Raw genomic sequence first — 22297 nt, 5'->3', positions numbered from 1 at the left:
CAAAATGTTTTAGCACTGATAAAAATCACAATGTAATTTCCCTTACAAAACGAATCTCTCCATAGAACATTTTTGTTCAAAAGTCAATTTTTGTATGTGTTTATTGATATTAATAGCTATTAATAAGCTATTAAGCTTTAATTTAATTTTAAGTTTTAATTAAAACTCTAAGAACCTTTGTTTTTTTGTGAAATTTGTTTAGGCAGTATGGATGTTCGAACACGAAGTGGAGAGCAGGGAAAGAGGGGCAGAGCAACACATGAGGACATTTTTCTTCATACTTGAGAAAATTTCCACCTAACAACTTGTGTAAAATGTTATGTTTTATTTGTGTTATTATTAGATAACATATTAAATATTATTTTTCATAGAATTTTAATTTTGCTATCTCGCTCTACATATCTCTGGAATCAGTAAGAAAGAATTTAGGATGTGTTGTTAACATAAAAAGCTGGTAAATTAACTTATTTTTAAAAAAGGATTATACAGTAATAGGGCAATTTTTTCTTTGTCCTGTTGAGCCTGTTGTGTGTTTTCTGTTTACACATGCAGGCTGTCGGTGACACTGTCTTGTCCCTTGGATCTTACGCTTTTCCCAATGGACACACAGCTATGCAAGATGCAGCTGGAGAGTTGTGAGTATATGCCTGATCTAGCTGCTCTCTCCGCCCTTGTTATTTCTTGAGCTTCTCGCCTTCCTTCCAGCTGATGTTGCTGACACTTGTTATAGCTACATCTATGGCTGTCTTCCTCTGCTTGTCCACCATTACTCCTCGAGTTCATTAACCATCTGAAGTTTGTCTGTCTGAATACAAAAAAACTAAATATACTATAAGAGGAACTACACTGTAAAAACTGTGACTAGAGGTTACTTAAAAAACCTATGGCAACAAAGTGACACTTAATTTACTTAAGTAGATTTTAATTTCAAGTGATTTATGTAAAATTTAGATAAAAACAATAATAGATATTATTGACATTGTCTTTTAAATATGTGTTGAATTTAGGGACAAAATCTCAAATTGAAGGTTAAAATTGCCCAATTGTAACAAAAAATTAGTTCATTTGAAATGAATCTCTGAGAAAAATTACTTTGAATTTACTAACGATCTGGCAAAGGTTTAGTAAAAATGACTAAAATATCCATTACAAAAAAATTAAAACTTTTTGTTTTTAATTAAAACTCTAATTGGATTCACTAATTTTCCAATTAAACTTTATAATTAATGACTAAATAGTAAGAGAAAATCAAATTAATTTAACTTCTTTTCTGAGTAAAATGAATCAATTTCGCAAAGACAACATTCAAACAGTAATTGTTTTTATTGTGGAATTTAAAACATATACAAAATTTATAATATAATATTTTTCTGATTAATTTAGATTGTATGCACTGAAATTCTTCACTAGTGCTTGCCCCAAAATAATAGGAAGAATAGGCCATAATTGAAAATACAGTTTCAGCCAACTTCTCGAGAATGTCAGTCTTTACTTTGGAGGTGGGCAGAAGATTTCCATTCTTTTTATACTCCTCAGTGGCTCTTTCCAGTTACATTTCAGTTTCATGTGCAGACTGTGGAATGGGGAACAGCTTTGGCCAGGGCTCACAACGTTCTGTGAACTTCTGCCTTTTGAGAATAATGGTGTCCTGAGAAGATGTGGTTGCAGCAGAGTCTGCATTGGATACAACTGGATTGGATGATGAGTCATAGTCAGTTGACAGTTGATCAGAGGGGCTGCCGAAAACTGGCAGGATGACCAGGGTGATGCCAGCAACCTTCACAATGTCTTTGTCTTTTATCTGGTCACTTCTGCGAATAGTGAAGTAGTCCTGAAATTTTGGTTTAAAATACCGAAGACTTAAGTCGTTTGAAATCCCAAAGGTATCCTTCACAACACTTTGCAGCTCCTCTACTGTTGGTGGGATCCCTGATGGAAGAACCAACTTCTCCATTTGGTCATCAGTGATTACATGGAGCTCTATCTCGTTCAACCTAGAATAAAATGTAAATGGGCAAAGTTAAGTTAGATTAAGTAGGGTCAACTTTGTCATTTTCTGCTGCTTCAATTTCAAAACTAGTAGTTTAATTCAATACAATCATCCATCAAAACCTATTCAAAATGCATAGTCTACATACTGATCAGCTGAATTTAAGTTGAGGGATCTTCCAACAACTGAAAAGAACACAACATTAATAACAATCGCACTCTCCAAAGTAAAAATTTTACACACACAAATTGTTAAAGACAAATTTGAATTAATACTAAAATTTTTAAAGGTGAGGTTCACATATAAAACAATGAAACTCTTTATTAGATTAAAAAGGGAATAGACTCTATTTTCTGTACCGATTTGGTGACAGATCATGACATGAAATAACACTATTTGTGTATTTGTATACTGTATATATCTTCCCATATTTGAAAATATGTCCTTTTAATCTACACAAGGTCATCTCTGTATCCAAACACCATTGGGTGTTAAACATAGAAATTATGAAAGACTTATGTCAGATTAAACACGTATTACTATATTATTTCCTGAATGTACCTTTGTCTTGAAGATCATTACATTGTGACTGAGCGTGCGTCTCACTGATACAGTTTAACTAGAAACTTGCATTATCCCTCTATGTGAGCTGTGCCTGCACTAAATTCACAGGGCTCCGACAGCATGAAAATGAAAACCAGTTATTTTCCTGGACTGAGCCACTTTAGCTTAATTACCACAACTGAAAAACACTGCGTGGAGACAAAAGCTTTGAAAAACTGTGACTGACAAAATCCCGCACAAATGATTTTAACTACATCACTCACTGCTGAGTGCAAAACTTTTTCATAAAATTTTAAAAGTAAATGAGGGAGGTTACAGCCCATCGAAATACATAATTGATATATTTTTTAATATTGTAAAACATGGTTAGTCAAAGCTCTGAAGTAACACAGCCGCGAAGGCTTGGAAAGTGACCTGATGCTAGCAGTCCACTTCATGCCATTTTGTGTAAAAATACAATACTATCATTACAGTGGTTATTATTAATCTAATTTTGACGTATCATACTGTTTAGAACTTTTACTCAAAACTGCTATACGTTATTGTTTAAAACATGTCGTATATTCGTACAAATTAAGATAATCTTACCTTGGACAAAATGGAGATCATCCACTGCTGAAGCGTGTGTGTCCTGCACGTGGCACAACAGACTACGGGCAGAAGTGTAGAATGATTGAAATGAAAATGCTTTCACTAGTTAAATCTATTAGATTTCTTCATTTTTCATGGTACTCATTCATTTTTGTTAAATCTGCTCAACAAACTATTGCTTAATTTACCCCAAACAAAATTGTGTAAATTTAAATAACTGAACATCTCAAAAATGTTTTTTTTTTTTGTTTGTTTTTTGTTTTTTGTTTTGTGTCCCGTTTGGATCTTTAGCCATCAGAATTGTTGTCTTAAGGCCAAGAAAGATGCCAAGCGGATTTATTTTACCAAGTGGATCATCATGGCCTTGCCACATTGGTCCATTTGATTGACCTTTATTATAATTATGAATTTATTTTATTTTCAGTTGCTACAAACGGGACAGACATGACTGGGGGATAGGACAGGGAGAAAGAATGAAAGAAAGAGAGGGAGAGAAAGAAAACCAAAGGGGAGAAGAGACGGTGAGAAGGGGGGGAAGAAAGAAAAAAACAAAACAAACACCTGGGTCACCTGTATGGAGAAAAAAAACAGAAGAGAAAGCAAACAACAAAGAGCAACATAATAAAAAAACAGCACCATCACAATAAACTAGCTAGCAGTAGATATCAGTAGATACTAAATAATAAACGATATTGTGCAGCACGCAAGATAGACAGCGCACAATGTGCTTTGAGGCAGCAGCCAAGAAAGCTGTAATCCGCGTCTGTGAATACCCGTGTGTACACCTGTGTGCATACCTGTGTGGATCAGCATGCTTGCATTCCAAAGGTTTCTCCATGTAACGATCTGCTAGGGAGTGTGGGGGGGGGGCCACAGCCCCGTCCTCCAGGGTATGAAGCAGGTATGGAGGAGATCAAAACTCCAGACATCCAGAGGCCCCTAGAACACAAGAGACCAAGGAAGACCAACAGAGGGGCAGCCGCGCCACTGTCCCAGTAAGAGCTGAGGAGAGTCCCAGATGAGGGCTCACTCCGCAGCCGCGGAGCAGAAGCCAGGGGGGGTTGCAGTGACGTGCCCGTGAGCTCCGCCGGCAGCCAGCTGTGCCTGAGTGACCGAGCCCCAGGCCGAGAGGCCGGGGGCACCCCACCTCCGAAGTGGCCCGAGCGAGCCCCAGGCTCCAGGCCCCGATAAGCGGCCGCCAAGGAGTGAGCCGGTGTGTACCCGGACGCCCACCCCCAGACACAAAGAACCACCAATGCACCGATACCTGAGGGAGTCCGCCACTGGCAGGGGAAGTGGTGGTGGGTGGAGATAGGCCTCCAAACCTTGGAGGGCCTGAGATGTCCCCAGAGAGGTGGCGTCTGATACCCAACCTGACATATAGACACAGACATACAGGCACACACAGACACAAACATCCATTCCCACCCTCATGCTCTCATATGCACTTACTCCACACTCAACCAACGTGGAGACAGACATAAAGAGACGCTGTACACACGATCACACTCCCCAAGCGTACTCTACGAACCGGGTCTAGGTACCCTTGCCCCTGGAGGGGGGAACTGCACCCAGACCCAGGTGGTGTTACCCTTTTCCCTGCGGTGGGGAGAGCCAGACCGCCCCGACTCCGTAGCAGCAGGGAGGCCCCACACCCCAGACCGCAGTCGGACGGCCAACTCCTCCTAGCCCCCCCGCTCCAGCAGGTCGCAGAGAATGGGGGTGAGAGAAGACTCCAAACCTCCCTCCACCCACTCATTGTAGTGTTGATGCATGTGTGTTCTAAGGCGCAATTAAAACCCAGGAGGGCATGGAGCTACCTGCCAGAGAGCAGCAGGTAAGCGCATAGTCCCTCCTGCTAGCCCTCAATGTCTACGTGTATTTAAAATTGAGAGGTGGGCAACGACGCCAGGGGTGAGGTGTACACCCTGATGGTAATTTGGACTCCGTGTATCGTGCCCACCCCCAAGATCCTATATGTATGTGTAATGAGAGTGTGAGTAATGTGAATGTCTAAGTTGTGGGATAAAATTGAGGCAGAGGCAGCCAGAAGGGGACAGAGGGGGGGTAGCCTCCTCTGCACCCTGGTGACATACCCCTACTCCAAGGCCCTGCATGTGTGGGTGGTTGTGGTGGAGCGGGAAGAGGGAGGCAGCTGGAGATGGGGAGGGAAGGAAGGGAGGGGCAGGTGACCCCTCCCTGGGGCCAGCTCCCCCGCTGACCCCAGTAGGCACTCCCATACTCCGCGACCCGCCAGGGAAAGGGGGCCCAGGCCCATCCAGACCGGGGCCCAGTGCAGCAGCGCCCCCTGGCCCCACAGAGCCCGGGACAGTCCACCCAACCCCACCACAGAGAAAACTGCACCCACCCCACCATCCACTCATCTTCCAGACTACATGAGACAATAGACGCCCAGGCTGAGATCGTCCTCCACCTCTCCTGTATCTCCCCCACCTGCAGAGAGTTCCTGAGGAGAGGAAAGCTCCTGCAAGGTGTGACAATCTCCTCCACCAGTTGAAGAGCCCCCCAGGTGGCTCGACGCACCGGCGGCACCCTGCGCCAGGGGTGGGTCCCCATGCACCCACCCGCCCACAACCCTGGCAACACACCAACCAGGACCCAAGCCCCCGAGGCCCGGCCAGGGCCCCAGCCCAGAGACTGAGCGCCCCCAGAACCCCACGCCCATCCCGGACCCACCCAGGGGCAGCCAGGCTACCAGGTCAGTAACCCACGTCCGTCAGCACAGACCCTCCCCTAGCCCCGCTGCACGCAGCTACGAGGAAACAGTCACCCGAGAGCCAAAAGAGCCCCCAACCGGACATGACCACTACCCCGGGTTGAGCCCCCCAAGGAAGATGCCTCCGGGGAACCCCCCGACGCCCTAAGCTTGTCCCTACCCCCACACCAATCACAACAGTGAAGGCGGGACCAAACTATGACCCCCCACCCCCACTAGGTGATGGAGCTGATCAAAGGAGCCCAGAGCAATTGATCTGATGTGGTGGCAGAGGCTGTATCAAGACTAATGTAATCTAATAGATAATTTCTATATTGGTTAGAATTAAGATTGTTTTTATTTTTCCAGTTCATGAGGACAGTTTTCTTGGCTATGCATAAGGCAGTGAAAACCATATGGGCTATATTCTTTTCTGAAGTGACATTATCTAAGCTGCCCAACAAACACACTAAGGGGGAAGTTGGAATGTTACATTTCAGACACTTTGATAAGTCTTCACATATCTCGCGCCAAAACTTCTGCACTGGTGGACAGAACCAAAGAGTGTGAATGTAATTGTCTGGTGTATTGCCTTGACAGTGTGAGCAGTTGTTGGAAGATGTAAAGCCCATCTTGAACATCCGATGACCTGTATAGTGCACTCTATGTAGTATTTTGTATTGTATTAATTGCAGACTGGGATTTTTAATCAATTTAAAGGTTTTTAAGCATACCTGAGACCAGAAGTTTTGGTCTAAGCTGACTGATAAATCTGCTTCCCACTTTGCAATAGGAAGGGATATTGATTCATCTAATTTAGAAAGTGTTCTGTATATTTTAGATAATAATTTGGGGGATTTAAGAGTAAGGAAATGTGCCGCACTTGGTGGTGTTTGTAATTCAACTTGACTGAGGTTAAATTTCTTTTTTACTATGGATTTAATTTGTTGATATTCTAAAAATCTTTTCTTGTTGATCCCATATTGTGCAACTAGTCTGTCAAATGGAATAAATTCTGTTCCCTCTAATATATGTTCTAAGTATTTAATTCCTTTACAACTCCATTCTGGGAAATTAATCATATTATTGTTTTGTAATATGTCAGGGTTATTCCAGATAGGTGTACGTTTGCATGGGATTAATGAAGACTCCGTTATTTTTAGAAACTCCCACCATGCTGTCAGAGAAAAGCTGATGTTGATACTTTTAAAGCATTCATGTCTTTTGATGTTTGAGCTAATAAATGGTAGGTCTGAAATCTCTAGATCCTTGTGCCTGTTCAACATCTAGCCAGGGCTCATCTAAGAAGGTATGTTTTGACCATTCTGAGATGAACTGAAGCCTGTTGGCTAAGAAGTATTGGTGAAAATTAGGCAGATCTAATCCTCCTCTATCCTTGGTTCTTTGTAGCGTTTTTAAGCTGATACGCGGGGGTTTATCTTTCCAAAGGAATTTGGAAATATATGAATCCAGAGATCTGAACCAATCTTGTGATGGTTTGTTAGGGATCATCAAAAATAAGTAATTTATTTTTGGCAAGATCATCATTTTTATAGTGGCGACCCTTCCCATGAGTGATATGGGTAAAGATTTCCATCTAGTCAGATCGCCTTCTACTTTCTTTAGAAGTGGGATGTGGTTTAATTTAGTTAAGTCTGAAAGCTTAGGAGAAACATTAATACCTAAATATTTAATATTTCCGGATTGCAGTGGGGCAGAGGAAGAATTATGGAAGGAGCAGTTAATGGGGAGAACTGTAGATTTTGGCCAGTTAATTGAATAAACCAGTTTGGTCAGGATGAATTAAGAGGGGGGTTATTTTCTCTAATCTCTTTGAGAGAGCTTTGCAGATTATTTTAAGGTCTACATTTAAAAGAGAAATTGGACGATAGCTTGAGGGAAATAAAGGGTCTTTGCCTGGTTTTAGCAGGAGACTAATGTTGGCAGAATTCATATTTGTTGGTAGTCTGCCATTTTCCTCGATTTCCTGCAACATTCCGTGGAATATTGGTGCCAGAATTGTCCAGAATTCTTTGTAGAATTCTGCAGGGAAGCCGTCTGGACCTGGAGCCTTATTATTGGGCATACTTATCAGGGCTTCCTGGAGTTCACTTGGCGTCAGTGGCGAATCCAGTTCCATTGCTTGACTGTCTAGTAATTTTGGAAGAGTTACGTTGTCAAGAAACAGATCAATTTCATTTTTAGATGGGTTTATTTGTGGTGAGTATAAAGTTTCATAGAAATCCCTAAAAATGTTGTTTATTCTTCCAGGGTCATATATTGTGTTCCCCGATAAATCTTTAGCAGCACATATAGTTGTTTTTTCTTTATTTATTTTTAACTGGTTAGATAGAAATCGACCTGATTTGTTACTGTGTTCAAAATTCTGCAAGCGAAGTCTTTGTATAAGGAATTGTGTTTTTTTATTAATAGTTTCATTTAATTCTAGTTTTGTCTTGCGTATTTTGTTCAATGTTTCCTGATCTTGGTCGCACGCGTAGGCTTCTTCTAGTGATTTGATGGTTTTTTCTAGTTCCTGAATATTTTTGTTTTCTTCTTTCTTTTTGTGTGATGAGAAAGAAATTATTTTACCTCTCATCACAGCTTTCCCTGCTTCCCATAGAACAGAAGCAGATATTCCGGGAGTGTCATTAAAGTCTAAATATGAAGTCCATTCCTTTTTAAAATATTTAATAAAGTCTTCATCTTTAAGCAATGATGTATTAAATCTCCAGTTTTTACTTGGCGTAGTATTATTCTTGTGGATTAGTGTTAAAGATACAGGAGCATGATCGCTGACAGCTATAGGATGAATCTCAGTGTCTGAAATGTCACTCAGCAGTGAGCTGCTGACCAGAAAATAATCCAGACGAGAGTAAGAGTGATGAACATGCGAGAAAAAAGTATATTCCTTACTGTTGGGGTCAAAAATGTTTAATTTTGCTTAGATTTAATTAAAACAACACATACATGTTTTTACTGATTAATAGTTACTATTACTTTCCTATTAGATACTAATTAACCCAAATCACAGTTTTTACAGTGTAGAGCTCCGATGCAGCCATGGGTATAGCTGCTTCTGAAGGACTTGGTCAGCTTTGTTCACTTATTGGGGTGAGGAGTGGAAGGTAAGTGAGTAGAGCTATGCTGTAGAGATGAGACGAAAAATATATCAGCAGCGTTGAACACAGCGTGCTACTAAATTGCATTTTAATTACTAACTCTCTGCCAATTTACTCTTTGACAACTTAAAAGGTATTAAAAATAAGAATTAATGATACATTTCAAAACTTCAGCACTCTGTAGGAATGTGAAGAAGACCTGGAAAGTTTGCAATATTTTAAAATTAAAACTACAATTAAATGAAATAATTAATGAGAGAACAAAATTTCTGATGCAAAGGCTGTGATTGGGGAACTTTGAACATGGTTATAAATCTTGAACATTCTTTGTTAACCAGCTAACGCTAAATAGTAGGGGTGCAACGATACTCGTATCGATATTGAACCGTTCGATACAGTGCTTTCGGTTCGGTACGCATATGTATCGAACATTACAAAATTTTTAATTTATTTTATCAACTTTCCTTCTGACGATGCTGTCTGTGTTGAGCGCTCAGTGGATCTGCGCTCGACAGTGCAGCCTAGGCGGAGTAGTCGAACGCAGATTCACTGAGCGCAGGGCAAGCTAGCGAGACAGAAGTTAAGCTCTCCTTGCAACATGGCAAATTGAACCTCCCCCACCCTCATTCAGATCTGGCATTTGGAACTATTTTGGTTTTCATGTGACGTATGACCCTGAAGGTAAGCGCGTCATGGACTAAAGTAAAACAGTATGTTGGATGTGCCACGCAATGCTCAATTACATGGGTGGGAACTAGTGTGTTAGCGCAGTTAGCTCGTTAACGTGTTGGCCGTCCAGCCCCACGCACGGGGCGATCGGCGGTAGCTCGTTAATGGAGATTTGCCGTGTTGTGGCGTTAACGTCATTTCAACAAGATTTACGCTGACAGCACTAGTGGGAACACAACGAATATGACTGCACATTTACTCCGACATCATCCTAGTACAAAGACAAGTGGAAGCAGACAAAAACAACAAGCACGCATGCTACAAACTTGAGTCATTTAGACAGCCGTTAGCACATGATTCTCCTTATGGGGACCTGATATGTTTAATATGCTGCTGAGAATATAGCCCAGAAGAAGCGTATAGTATAGCTTTTATTTTGGAAAGAGCCATTTCTCTGTAATAAACTCTCTTTTCCAAAGATGAGTGATTCCTCAATCAGATACAGGGCTCACAAAATTTTTTTGATTTTTCCAGTCGGGCTACCAAAATCTATCTCTGCCCTGCCCGTCGGCCTATCGTAGGAAGGAAAAATATATGTCAATGCTTTTGCATTCTTTCGGAAATGTAGCTGGGTAATTATGTCATTGGCATCTGTGAGCCACTGTCAATATGTGACATATTGAAATCACGCTTGAATGTGCGCTTGTTTTTTGCTTTCACTTTGCAATCACGTGAACTGTGTATAGAGAGCGACAGCACTGATTGGTGAGTGACGATAATTTGCTCACCAATTCCTCTGACATCGTCTTATCAATCGTTAGCTTACTATGCAAACATGACAAGTGAAATCTCCCGCAGCAAGCTTAAACATGTGAGAGGTTGATCGCGTAAGAGAATCGCTGAGCGTTATGTGAGTGCATGTGTAAAAGCAGCAGGATATATATTTCAGTTCTGCTGAGCCAAATAAGACAGGTCAGGGTGAAGAAGTGACAGCCAAAGAAAAGCTTACCACAAAACGGAAAAGTTATGACAAATCAGACTAAGGCAAAAAGAAAGTGCAGCTTTATGGTTTCGTGGACAAAAGAATTTCTGTGGCTGCAATATGACGAGCTAAATAACAAGGGGTGCACTTAAGTGGTCCGCAGGTGCGCATTCGCTGTCAAAATAAAAAACGCGCACAAGATAAGAAGTTGCAACGCGTGTTTGCGTACATAAGATTTTCAGGAGGAGGACAGACATTTGTTTAGAACTCTTAAAGATGTCGAAGAAGCTCCTTTAAGCAATTACTGTGATGTTCCTCCACCTCCAAAGAAATGTCAGGAGTCCGAACCACAAAAGAAGCGCGTATTCTCGGAAAAGTAGTTGCAGGAGGTGAGCTGGCTTCAAACAAATGATGAACGCACAGAGATGTGGTGCGGAATGTGCCGTGAAAATTTAATAAATGACAAATTAAAAAGGCATGAACATTTTTTTTTGTATCGAAAAAATATCGAACCGTGACATCAAAGTATCGAACCAAACCGTGAATTTTGTGTATCGTTGCACCCCTACTAAATAGCTAAAGCACTGTCAAACATATGCATATGGCGTTGTACTATATCATTATATTAATCCCTTTACTATAGTATTCTTTTGTTTTTATGTTTTAGTTTCACTCTGATTTAATGGTATGTGGCGGTGCAATGTAAAATAAAGCATCGGGAGCTGGGATGCTACATCCTGACTCCTGTATTCTTTTGCATGGAGTTTGGCTTGCTACTGAATTGTGGACCTACGCACACATGCAGACACAAGGAGAGCAGTACAGTGAAAAGATGGATATGGAGCTGAATAAACTACAGGGTGGGCCATTTATATGGATACACCGTAATAACATGGGAATGGTTGGTGATATTAAAGTCCTGTTTGTGGCACATTAGTATATGTGAGGGGGCAAACTCCTCAAGATGGGTGGTGACCATGGTGGCCATTTAGAAGTCGGCCATCTTGGATACAACTTTTGTTTTTTCAATAGGAAGAGGGCCATGTGACACATCAAACTTATTGGTAATGGCACAAGAAAAACAATGGTGTGCTTGGTTTCAACGTAACTTTATTCTTTCATGAGTTATTTACAAGTTTCTTACCACTTATAAAATGTGTTCAATGTGCTGCCCATTGTGTTGGATTGTCAATGCAACCCTCTTCTCCCACTCTTCACACACTGATAGCAACACTGCAGGAGAAATGCCAGCACAGGCACCCAATATCCGTAGTTTCAGGTGCTGCACATCTCGTATCTTCACACCATAGACAATTGCCTTCAGATGACCCCAAAGATAAAAGTCTAAGGGGGTCAGATCGGGAGACCTTGGGGGCTTTTCAACTGGCCCACGATGACCAATCCACTTTCCAGGAAACCATTCATCTAGGAATACTCGGACCTGGCACCCATAATGTGGTGGTGCACCATCTTGCTGGAAAAACTCAGGGAACGTGCCAACTTCAGTGCATAAACAGGGAAACACATCATCATGTAGCAATTTCAAATATCCAGTGGCCTTGAGCTTTCCATTGATGAAGAATGGACCCACTATCGTTGTACCCCATATACCACACCAAACCATCACTTTTGTTGTATTTCCAACAGTCTTGGAGGATCCATCCAATGTGGGTTAGTATCAGACCAATAGCGGTGGTTTTGTTTGTTAACTTCACCATTTACATAAAAGTTTGTCTCATCACTGAACAAAATCTTCTGCGTGAACTGAGGGTCCTGTTCCAATTTTTGTTTTGCCCATTCTGCAAATTCTGTGCGCCGATCTGGGTCATCCTCGTTGAGATGCTGCAGTAGCTGGAGTTTGTAAAGGTGCCATTTGTGAGTAGCTAATATCCGCCGAAGGGATGTTCGACTAATGCCACTCTCCAGTGACATGCGGCGAGTGTTACGCTGTGGGCTCTTGCTGAATGAAGCTGGGACAGCCACTGATGTTTCTTCATTAGTGACATTTTTCTTGCGTCCACATTTTGACAAATCCAACACTGAACCAGTTTCACGAAACTTAGCAAGCAGTTTGCTAACTGTAGCATGGGAGATGGGTGGTCTCGTAGGGTGTCTTGCATTGAAATCTGCTGCAATGACCCGGTTACTGCGTTCACCAGATATCAACACAATTTAGATCCGCTCCTCACGCGTTAACCTCTTTGACATGTCAATGGCTGTGAACAAAGAGAAACTTGTAAATAACTCATGAAAGAATAAAGTTACGTTGAAACCAAGCACACCACTGTTTTTCTTGTGACATTACCAATAACTTTGATGTGTCACATGGCCCTCTTCCTATTGAAAAAACAAAAGTTGTATCCAAGATGGCCGACTTCTAAATGGCCACCATGGTCACCACCCATCTTGAGGAGTTTGCCTCCTCACATATACTAATGTGCCACAAACAGGACTTTAATATCACCAACCATTCCCATGTTATTACGGTGTATCCATATAAATGGCCCACCCTGTACATCGCAGTTTTTTGAAGTGAACAGTAAACATGGACAAGACATGCTGGAGAAGCCCTTCACTGAAGAAATCACTGAGCATTAAAGATAAGGCATCAGCTCTAAACATTCTGGTTCTAAATGCTCATCAAAATCATCTGGGGGTGTTGAAGCGGCATGAGCAAGAGCATTGGCAGAAGCTGCAAGAGCTTGTGAAACATTTGTAGAAAGGGAAAATGCCATCAAGGTTTCCAAAGCAAGATTGGAGGCTAATTTAGATGCCCTGCATTTTGAAAAGTAGGCAGCAGCTGCATTGCCAAGGTAGACACATTAAAGGCCGCAGGCTGCTGTAGCTCAGGAGGCAGAGCAGGTCATCTACTGGAAGGTTTGGAATCAAAAGTTTGGTGGATCGATCCCTGGCTCCCCCAAGTCTGCATGCCAAATATTGCAAGATATTAACCAAAGCTGCTCTCTGATGCATCCATCAGAGTATGAATATGCGTAAGCACTTTAATCATAGAAGAAGATCAGTGAGGAAGAAAGTGCTCATGTGAATGTTAAGTGCTTTGAATGCACCATGAACAAATGAAAACCAATATGCAGCTAGTCCCCTGACAAAGAGTATGCATCCAGTGCAGGTGTGATGGACATGGCAAAAACTTTGGCACATAGAGAACTGGTCGGTCACAATTATCACAATTTGATGACTGTCCAGAAACCTACAGATCATGAACGTCATCTTTCCTTACCACAATAAAGGATTTAAACCTTACCACCAGTTAAGAGTTGGACTTGCTTGCAGTGTTAGCCCCATTGTGCAGAAGCCGCCATGCAACTTGCAGGACAAATGGATTTCTCAAGGATCAAAGTATAAGGAAGAGTATCATATATCTTATCATCCCGGGATCATTCCTTGTCTTGACAAGGAATGATCCCAGCTTTGTACATCAAAGCAACTATTTTCCCAAGCTAGAGAGGCTTTTCTTAAAGCCTGTAAAATTCAGGAAACCAGTGTCGATGCAAAAGACTAATGTCTAGTCAGATGCAGATCAGAAGGTAACAGCTAACGATGAACCAGATAAATATTGTCCCATCCACTACAAGCCTCACCCACTGAGGAAATGCTGTGGCTTTAGATTGGAAACAACTGAAGATTAGAAAGCCTGCTTAAAAGAGCAACAAAATTGTTTCAGATGCTGCTCATCATCTGGACATCTTGCCCGCACCTGTAAAGCTGCATTAAAATGTGATGAGTCCAGCTATAGATGGAACATAACCCTGACAGACCCAGCAATGTTTGCATGCTTTTCAGCATTTACTTTTTATTATTTCACAGTTGCTGTTACAACACTTCTCGGCTGCAGTGTCCCGGCTGCCAGCCACACATACACAACAACAACAATGCAACAGGGGCCAGACTCCAAACACTTTGGAGAATGTGAGAATGTGGAATGAGGGTCTGGTTTCCAAATGAACCAACTAAAGAGGAAGCCATTTGCCTGATTAAGGGAACACAAACCTCTCTTTCAGAGTCTTATTTAAGCCTTAAAAATATCGTATCAAACAGCATGAATATTCTGAGAGCATTTCCAGCAGAAGACCACATGCAGGACATCAAGTGTCCAAGCCTCTCAGTTCACTAATACCACTTGGCTGACTGGACCAGCATTCTTAAATCAACCACACAAGAGCTCTGTTGAGCAGCAAAACATCTTCAGTCTTGTTGACCCAGAGTCAGATAAAAAAGGTTCAGTCACAAGTCACAGCTGTGCAGCTAAGGCTACGTTCACATTCCAGGTCTTACTGCTCAATTCTGATTTTTTTGATCAAATCCAATTTTTTTGTCTGCTTGTTCACACTACAAATAAAATGTGACAGCAAACGCACTAGTGTGAACCCTCAAAGCGGCCCGCATGCGCAAAAGAAGACGTCACACACAATGCACTCTGTTTAGACCCAGAGCAAACAGTATTGTTTGACTGATGGCCTTAATATAAAGACTTGTTTCGGACTTTACGTTTCCCAATTTTGCTTTAAGTTATAAAGTTATTTTCTTATTTACATATGGCCTAATAATGATCCTTGTTGCTGTTTAAGAGAGGAGCGGTGCTTCAAAGGATAGCTGCAGATTTCTGTCAGAATCTGCAGATTATACAGTACAAATAAAATGTTCACATACCAACCCCCTGAGCGACCGTGGCTCAGGGGGTTGGGAATCGCATCTGTAACTGGAAGGTCGCCGGTTCGATCCCTGGGCTCTCTGTCCTGGTCGTTGTGTCCTTGGGCAAGACACTTTACCCTACTTGCTTACTGGTGTTGGCCAGAGGGGCCGATGGCGCGATATGGCAGCCTCGCTTCTGTCAGTCCGCCCCAGGGCAGCTGTGGCTACAACTGTAGCTTGCCTCCACCAGTGTGTGAATGTGAGAGTGAATGAATAGTGGCATTGTAAAGCGCTTTGGGTGCCTTGAAAAGCGCTATATAAATCTAATCCATTATTATTATTATTATATCTCCAACATTGTCTTCCCAACAGTTTCACAGACATCTACACTGGATGGCCAGGAAGCGTTCACGATGTCTTATCGGGCGCTTCTCCGGCGCTGGTAATTGGTGTCTGTCTTGTGTCAGTGATGTAAAAGACTGATTTAAAGGCGACATGAAACTGCCATGGTGCTGGGTCGTTGACCCAGCGTTTTGGGTTTTATATGATTATGTTCCTCTCTTCTAGTTATTCTGATTTTGGTATTCTGTGTCCTCCCCTTGTTCCCTGTTTGTGTTCTGGATTTCCTGTTTTATTTTGAAGGTCTGTGTGTGTTGTCATTGTGTTCAGCTTGTATCCTCCAGTCGTCTTTGTGTATTAGGATCAGCTGTTCTTCCCTCCTGTGTGTGATTACCTGATTACCTTGTGTGTGTGCATAGATAGTGGGTGTCGGTCTGTGCTCGTTGTCAGCTCGTCTGTGTTTCATGGTGTTCTGTTCCTTGTTTGCGTCTCTCTGCCCCTCACCCCGTTTTGTATGATCTCTGGTTTGTTATTTAGTTTTTCCAGTCTAGGTTTCTTCAGTTAATTGTCATGCCTCACTGCCTGTTCTGTCACTCCGTCACTTGGAAATAAACGTCACTAGCATCATCAATCTACTGCCTGCATTTTGGGTCCTCTTTCCCTCCAACACCACACGGCTCGCCTCGGCAGCTGTGACACAAACAGCAGTCGCTTTCTAAAACATCAGATTTGTATCGGATTCAGTACCACATACGAAAGTGACCCAGGTCGGATTTAAAAATATCGGATTTGTGCTGTTCAAACTGTCATACCATGATCGGATATGGGTCGCATGCGGTCAAAAAAGTCGTGTTCGATGTGCTTTTGCCTGCAGTGTGAACGTAGCCTAAGAATGAGTAAAAGACAACAGGAAAATAAACACGTAAACAAGAAACGCATTTTTTTTCCCATTCAGGGCAACTGTGTTGGTTCTTGGTATTAGTGCAGTTTGAAACATTTTTGATGCATTTTTCAAAAGTATATAATAACAACTGATAGTCGTTTTGCTAAATTTTCCATCTTTTTATTTAGCTGACCAAGTATTGGAAATACTTAGCGAAATACTTAGGTCATATCTTTTTCAATTCAATTCAATTTTATTTATATAGTGCCAAATCACAGCAACAGTCGCCTCAAGGCGCTTTATATTGTAAGGTAGACCCTACAATAATACATACAGAGGAAAACCCAACAATCATATGAGCAAGCACTTTGGGAAGGAAAAACTCCCTTTTAACAGGAAGAAACCTCCGGCAGAACCAGGCTCAGGGAGGGGCGGCCATCTGCTGCAACCGGTTGGGGTGAGAGAAGGAAAACAGGATAAATACATGCTGTGGAAGAGAGACAGAGATTAATAACAAGTGTGATTGAGTGCAGAGAGGTCTGTTAACACATAGTGAGTGAGAAAGGTGACTGGAAATGAAAAACTCAATGCATCATGGGAATCCCCGGCAGCCTACGTCTATTGCAGCATAACTAAGGGAGGATTCAGGGTCACCTGGTCCAGCTCTAACTATATGCTTTAGCAAAAAGGAAAGTTTGAAGCCTAATCTTAAAAGTAGAGATAGTGTCTGTCTCCTGAATCCAAACTGGAAGCTGGTTCCACAGAAGAGGGGCCTGAAAACTGAAGGCTCTCCCTCCCATTCTACTTTTAAATACTCTAGGAACAACAAGTAGGCCTGCAGAGCGAGAGCGAAGTGCTCTAATAGGGTGATATGGTACTACAAGGTCATTAAGATAAGATGGGGCCTGATTATTTAAGACCTTGTATGTGAGGAGCAGGATTTTGAATTCAATTCTGGATTTAACAGGAAGCCAATGAAGGGAAGCCAATACTGGAGAAATCTGCTCTCTCTTTCTAGTCCCTGTATCATGGATAGATAAAGCTGTGTGTTATCTGCATAGCAGTGAAAACCTATGACGTCTATCAGATAGATATGATACAAACCACTGCAGTGTGGTACCTGTAATACCTACAGCATGTTCTAATCGCTCTAATAGGATGTTTTGGTTGACAGCATCGAACGCTGCACTGAGGTCTAGCAGTACAAGCACAGAGATGAGTCCACTGTCAGAGGCCATAAGAAGATCATTTGTAACCTTCACTAAAGCTGTTTCTGTGCTGTGATGAGCTCTGAAACCTGACTGAAACTCTTCAAAATAAGCCATTCCTCTGCAGATGATCAGTTAGCTGTTTGACAACTACTCTTTCAAGGATTTTTGATATGAAAGGAAGGTTGGAGATTGGCCTATAATTAGCTAAGACTGCTGGCTCTAGAGATGGCTTTTTAAGTTTAATTACTGCCAGCTTGAAAGCCTGTAGTACACAGCCGAATATTAGAGATAGATTGATTATATTTAAGATCGAAGCCTAAATTCATGGCAGGAGTTCTCTGAGCAGTCTTATAGGAATGGGGTCTAAAAGACATTAGATGGATTGGAGAAATGAATTACTGAAGTTAACTCAGAAAGATCAATCGGAGAAAAAGAATCTAAATGAATATCAATGGTACTGTAGATAATGTTACATCTGTGAGATGATTATAAGTCATTTTTTTTTCTCTAATGGTTAAAATTTTATTTGTGAAGAAGTTCATGAAGTCATTACTAGCTGTTAAAGGGATGGTTGGCTCAACAGTGCTCTGATTTTTTGTCAGCCTGGCTACAGTGCTGAAGAGAAACCAAAGCCCAATCAAGATGGTTTAGGAGCATAGAGTGAAGTCAAAGGGGCCAACAAGTGCTCAGTACTTTGTATGTTATATTTCATGAAAACTACCACATGTGCTGTAATATAAAGAGCTCTGTTCTTCTTCCAGTAGCTTCTGGAATCTTGATTTTAAATTACTTCCAGCAGATTTTGCGGCTGCTATCCCCATTTTAACATACTCATCTAATGGTATACTGCAGTGGGAGAAGGCAAAATTAGTTGAAACAAAGAAATTAAAAAATAAATTGAAGTCAAAATGTAAACTATTCATATTATGTATTACATTGTGTACTTTTTATGTCTATTATGCTGATGCTGTAAAATTTATGATTCTAATTTTTATGTTTTAGTTGGCTACACCACCAGTGATCTTGTGTTCATGTGGCAGTCTGACCCAGTTCAAATGGATGAGATTGCTCTCCCACAGTTTGACATCAAGCAAGAGGATATAAAATATGGAAACTGCACAAAGTACTACCAAGGAACAGGTTAGTAATCTGTAATTGAATTAAAAGACTATGTCCAATTTCTGTAAATTGAAATTTTATTATACTATGCAGGCAAAAACTAGTCTGTGCATGTATTACTTCTAGGCTAGGCTATAGTAACCCGTTATTATCAGGTCACTCTAAGAGCTTCTTGTAAAGCCTTCAGTTTGTTTAGAATGCTGCAGCAAGAGTACTGACAGGGACTAGAAAGAGAGATGATATTTTCTCCTAATTCCATCGCTTACTCTCAGGCTACCTGTTAAATACAGAATTTAAAATCCTTCTTAAATAAGGTCTTAAATAATCAAGTCCAATCTTATCTTAAATAAATAATAGTAATATATTGTCACAGTAGGCCACTTCTCTCAGACTGCAGAATTACCCGAGTTTCTCAAAGCAGAATGGGAGGAAGAGCCTTCAGTTATCAGGCCCCTCTTCTGCAGAACCAGCTTCCCTCTCTACTTTCAACATTAGGCTTAAAATTTTCCTTTTTTACAACTCTGGATCAGGTGAGCCTGAATCCTCCCATAGTTACGCAGCAATAGCCTTAGGCTGCTTGGGGCTTCCCATGATTCATTGATTGTTTTTTCTTCGCTCACCTCATTTTCGTGTTCTGTGCATTTATCGACCATTATTATTTTTATTCATTAGCAGTGATTAAACTCTATCGCTCTCTTCTAGTGTGTCTTTTGTCACTTCTACTCTCCCCTACCCCCAACCAGTGACAGAAAATGGCAAATAGTTTCTTCCTGTTAAAGGCGAGTTTTTTTGTTCGCGTTGTCACCAAGTGATTACTCATAGGAGTTGTCTGATTGTCGGGATTGTCTAAAAAGATAATTTGCCATTATTAACTACAATGAAAATAAGGTAGTCTGTCTCAAAGTAATGCAGAAAATATTGAATATGAACAGCTTATCTTATGTATTTAAGATCTGTGTGTTTGAGTATTTAATCATTCTCTGTTTCCAGGATACTACACCTGTGTCGAGGTTATATTTACGTTGCGACGGCAGGTCGGTTTTTACTTGATGGGAGTTTACGCTCCAACACTGTTGATTGTTGTTTTGTCCTGGTTGTCATTCTGGATCAACCCTGATGCCTCAGCTGCAAGGGTGCCACTAGGTGAGTACCACAAAAACACATTTTGCATTCTTTGTTTGAATCACTTTACATTTAAGTAAACTGTAACCAAATGTTTGCATTTCAGTGCTGGGTACCCTATACAGAGAAGTGTTTGGCCTAAGACTCCTCATGCTTAAATTTCAATACAGGCATTGATTATTTGTGTTTGCAGGTAACACAGCTGCTTCTTTATTCAAGACAGTTGGACACCTCAAAGGAAAAAAAACATACAAATCACTTAATAATTGTTAATTTCCACTTAGGTCTTGCATTGACCATGCTGGTTCATTGTCAATACATACTGGTGCAATTAATGGGACAATGAATTACGTTCTATTACTGTGCTTCCCTTTAAAATCTCAGCTTTGAAATAGGTTTCTTGAAAACAGCAGCTGAATTCATGAAAACACTAAGTTTATGAAAAGCATTTGTCAAGAGTTTGTTAATTTTGACAGATGATTTTCGTTTAATATTGTCACCTAAATTCTTTTACTTTTAGTATAGTTTTAGTTAACCAAAAGTCATAAGATTATTGTTGATTAAATCTAAAGTTGATTCAGTTGACTAAAATATAAAGTGTAGAGGTCTCATGTCTTTCCAGTGAGAGTAGCTCCAAGGGTCAACCTTTTGCTGTGTTTTCATGAGAAACAAGGAGCATGGGAGAAAGCTGTACCATGTACTGAAAAGAAAGAAAAAGCAGATGTAGATTAAATGTCTATGTCTAACCTTAATGCACAAGGATCATTTCTAAACTTGTCTCACCTGTCTCCCCAGCTTTATCGGTTCTGATTGAATCCAGTCTCCCCAGCAATGCCTGATCTCATGTTACTTTATATAAAATGGACCCCATTAAGTTCCATAAAGCTTGCCATCCAGATTTTAGAATAGAGAAATGGTATGGCATCTTTGTGTGTACATGAGGATATTCTTATTTGTTGTGGCTACGACTGTTACTGGAAGACAAACTGATAAATTTGTCATTTATCTGTGTAGAGCCATATATTTTGTTTCTTACATTTCACCTTCACAAAGCTACTGTAAAGCAATACTTATCAAACCTAGTTCAGTAATCAATTGCTATGAACATGTGGTTATTTCAGCATATATAGCATGTAATTCGGGCAAATATAAAGCAAATCTGACTATGCTGGCCTTTACAGAATTGTAATTGGATTAATAAGACATGACATCAACAAATTTAATAACAAGATGCATGTCTCAGAGGGGCTTTAACCAGGCCATTTTCTGAGAAACATCCTCTTCCTGATGTTAAATTTGTTTTCAAGTCCTATTGAGAGCATTATTATATGCATGCATGAGATTTTCATTATGAATCAGTACCTAATTTCAGTCAAGATTCCTCGTTGCTCTGTTCCCACAAAGACAGATTGAATATTGAATGATGAGAAAAAAAAGTTCTAGCTGTAACTGTAGACTGATCATTTACTTCTTAAAACTTTACCTCACTAAAACATATTTTAATACTACTGTTTCCCTCTGCTCAGATTGACATACTGATGCAGCCATACATTTAATACTGTGCTTGATAAAGGATCATAATGTTCAATTTACAGAACTCTTAAAGAAGGCATTCAGATGTAACTGAGTTCTAGCAAATACGATGTTACAGTGGGGCAAAAAAGTATTTAGTCAGCCACCGATTGTGCAAGTTCCCCCACTTAAAATGATGACAGAAGTCAGTAATTTGCACCAGAGGTACACTTCAACTGCGAGAGACAGAATGTGAAAAAAAAATCCATGAATCCACATGGTAGGATTTGTAAAGAATTTATTCGTAAATTAGGGTGGAAAATAAGTATTTAGTCACCTCAAACAAGGAAAATCTCTGGCTCTCACAGACCTGTAACGTCTTCTGTAAGAAGCTTTTCTGTCCCCCACTCGTTACCTGTATGAATGGCACCTGTTTGAACTCATCATCTGTATAAAAGACACCTGTCCACAGCCTCAAACAGTCAGACTCCAAACTCCGCCATGGCCAAGACCAAAGAGCTTTCGAAGGACACCAGGAAAAGTATTGTAGACCTGCATCAGACTGGGAAGAGTGAATCTACAATAGGCAAGCAGCTTGGTGTGAAAAAATCAACTGTGGGAGCAATCATCAGAAAATGGAAGACATACAAGACCACTGATAATCTCCCTCGATCTGGGGCTCCACGCAAGATCTCATCCCGTGGGGTCAAAATGATCATGAGAACGGTGAGCAAAGATCCCAGAACCACACGGGGGGACCTGGTGAATGACCTGCAGAGAGCTGGGACCAAAGTAACAAAGGTCACCATCAGTAACACACTACA

At 41.0% G+C, this 22297-nt stretch overlaps 1 protein-coding gene across 4 annotated transcripts in view; it reads left to right on the top strand.

Annotated features, from left to right (window-relative positions):
- The window catches only part of LOC120716659 (glycine receptor subunit beta-like), a 52158-nt gene that overhangs the window by 6125 nt on the left and 23736 nt on the right, over positions 1 to 22297 (top strand). For all 4 annotated transcript variants that reach the window (XR_005692014.1, XM_040004231.1, XM_040004230.1 and 1 more), the window contains exons 3-5: positions 553 to 635; positions 18723 to 18860; positions 19830 to 19982. Coding sequence is in view for 3 of the 4 variants with exons in the window: in XM_040004231.1 (XP_039860165.1) it covers positions 553 to 635; positions 18723 to 18860; positions 19830 to 19982 (374 nt within the window). In the remaining variant the exon portion in view is untranslated. The remainder of the gene's footprint in view (positions 1 to 552; positions 636 to 18722; positions 18861 to 19829; positions 19983 to 22297) is intronic.

This window comes from Simochromis diagramma, unplaced genomic scaffold (assembly GCF_900408965.1).
Source record: "Simochromis diagramma unplaced genomic scaffold, fSimDia1.1 OVJJ01000565.1, whole genome shotgun sequence".
Lineage (NCBI taxonomy): Eukaryota > Metazoa > Chordata > Actinopteri > Cichliformes > Cichlidae > Simochromis > Simochromis diagramma.
Note: the sequence above shows the minus strand (reverse complement) of the source record. Positions and strands in the feature narration are given on the sequence as shown.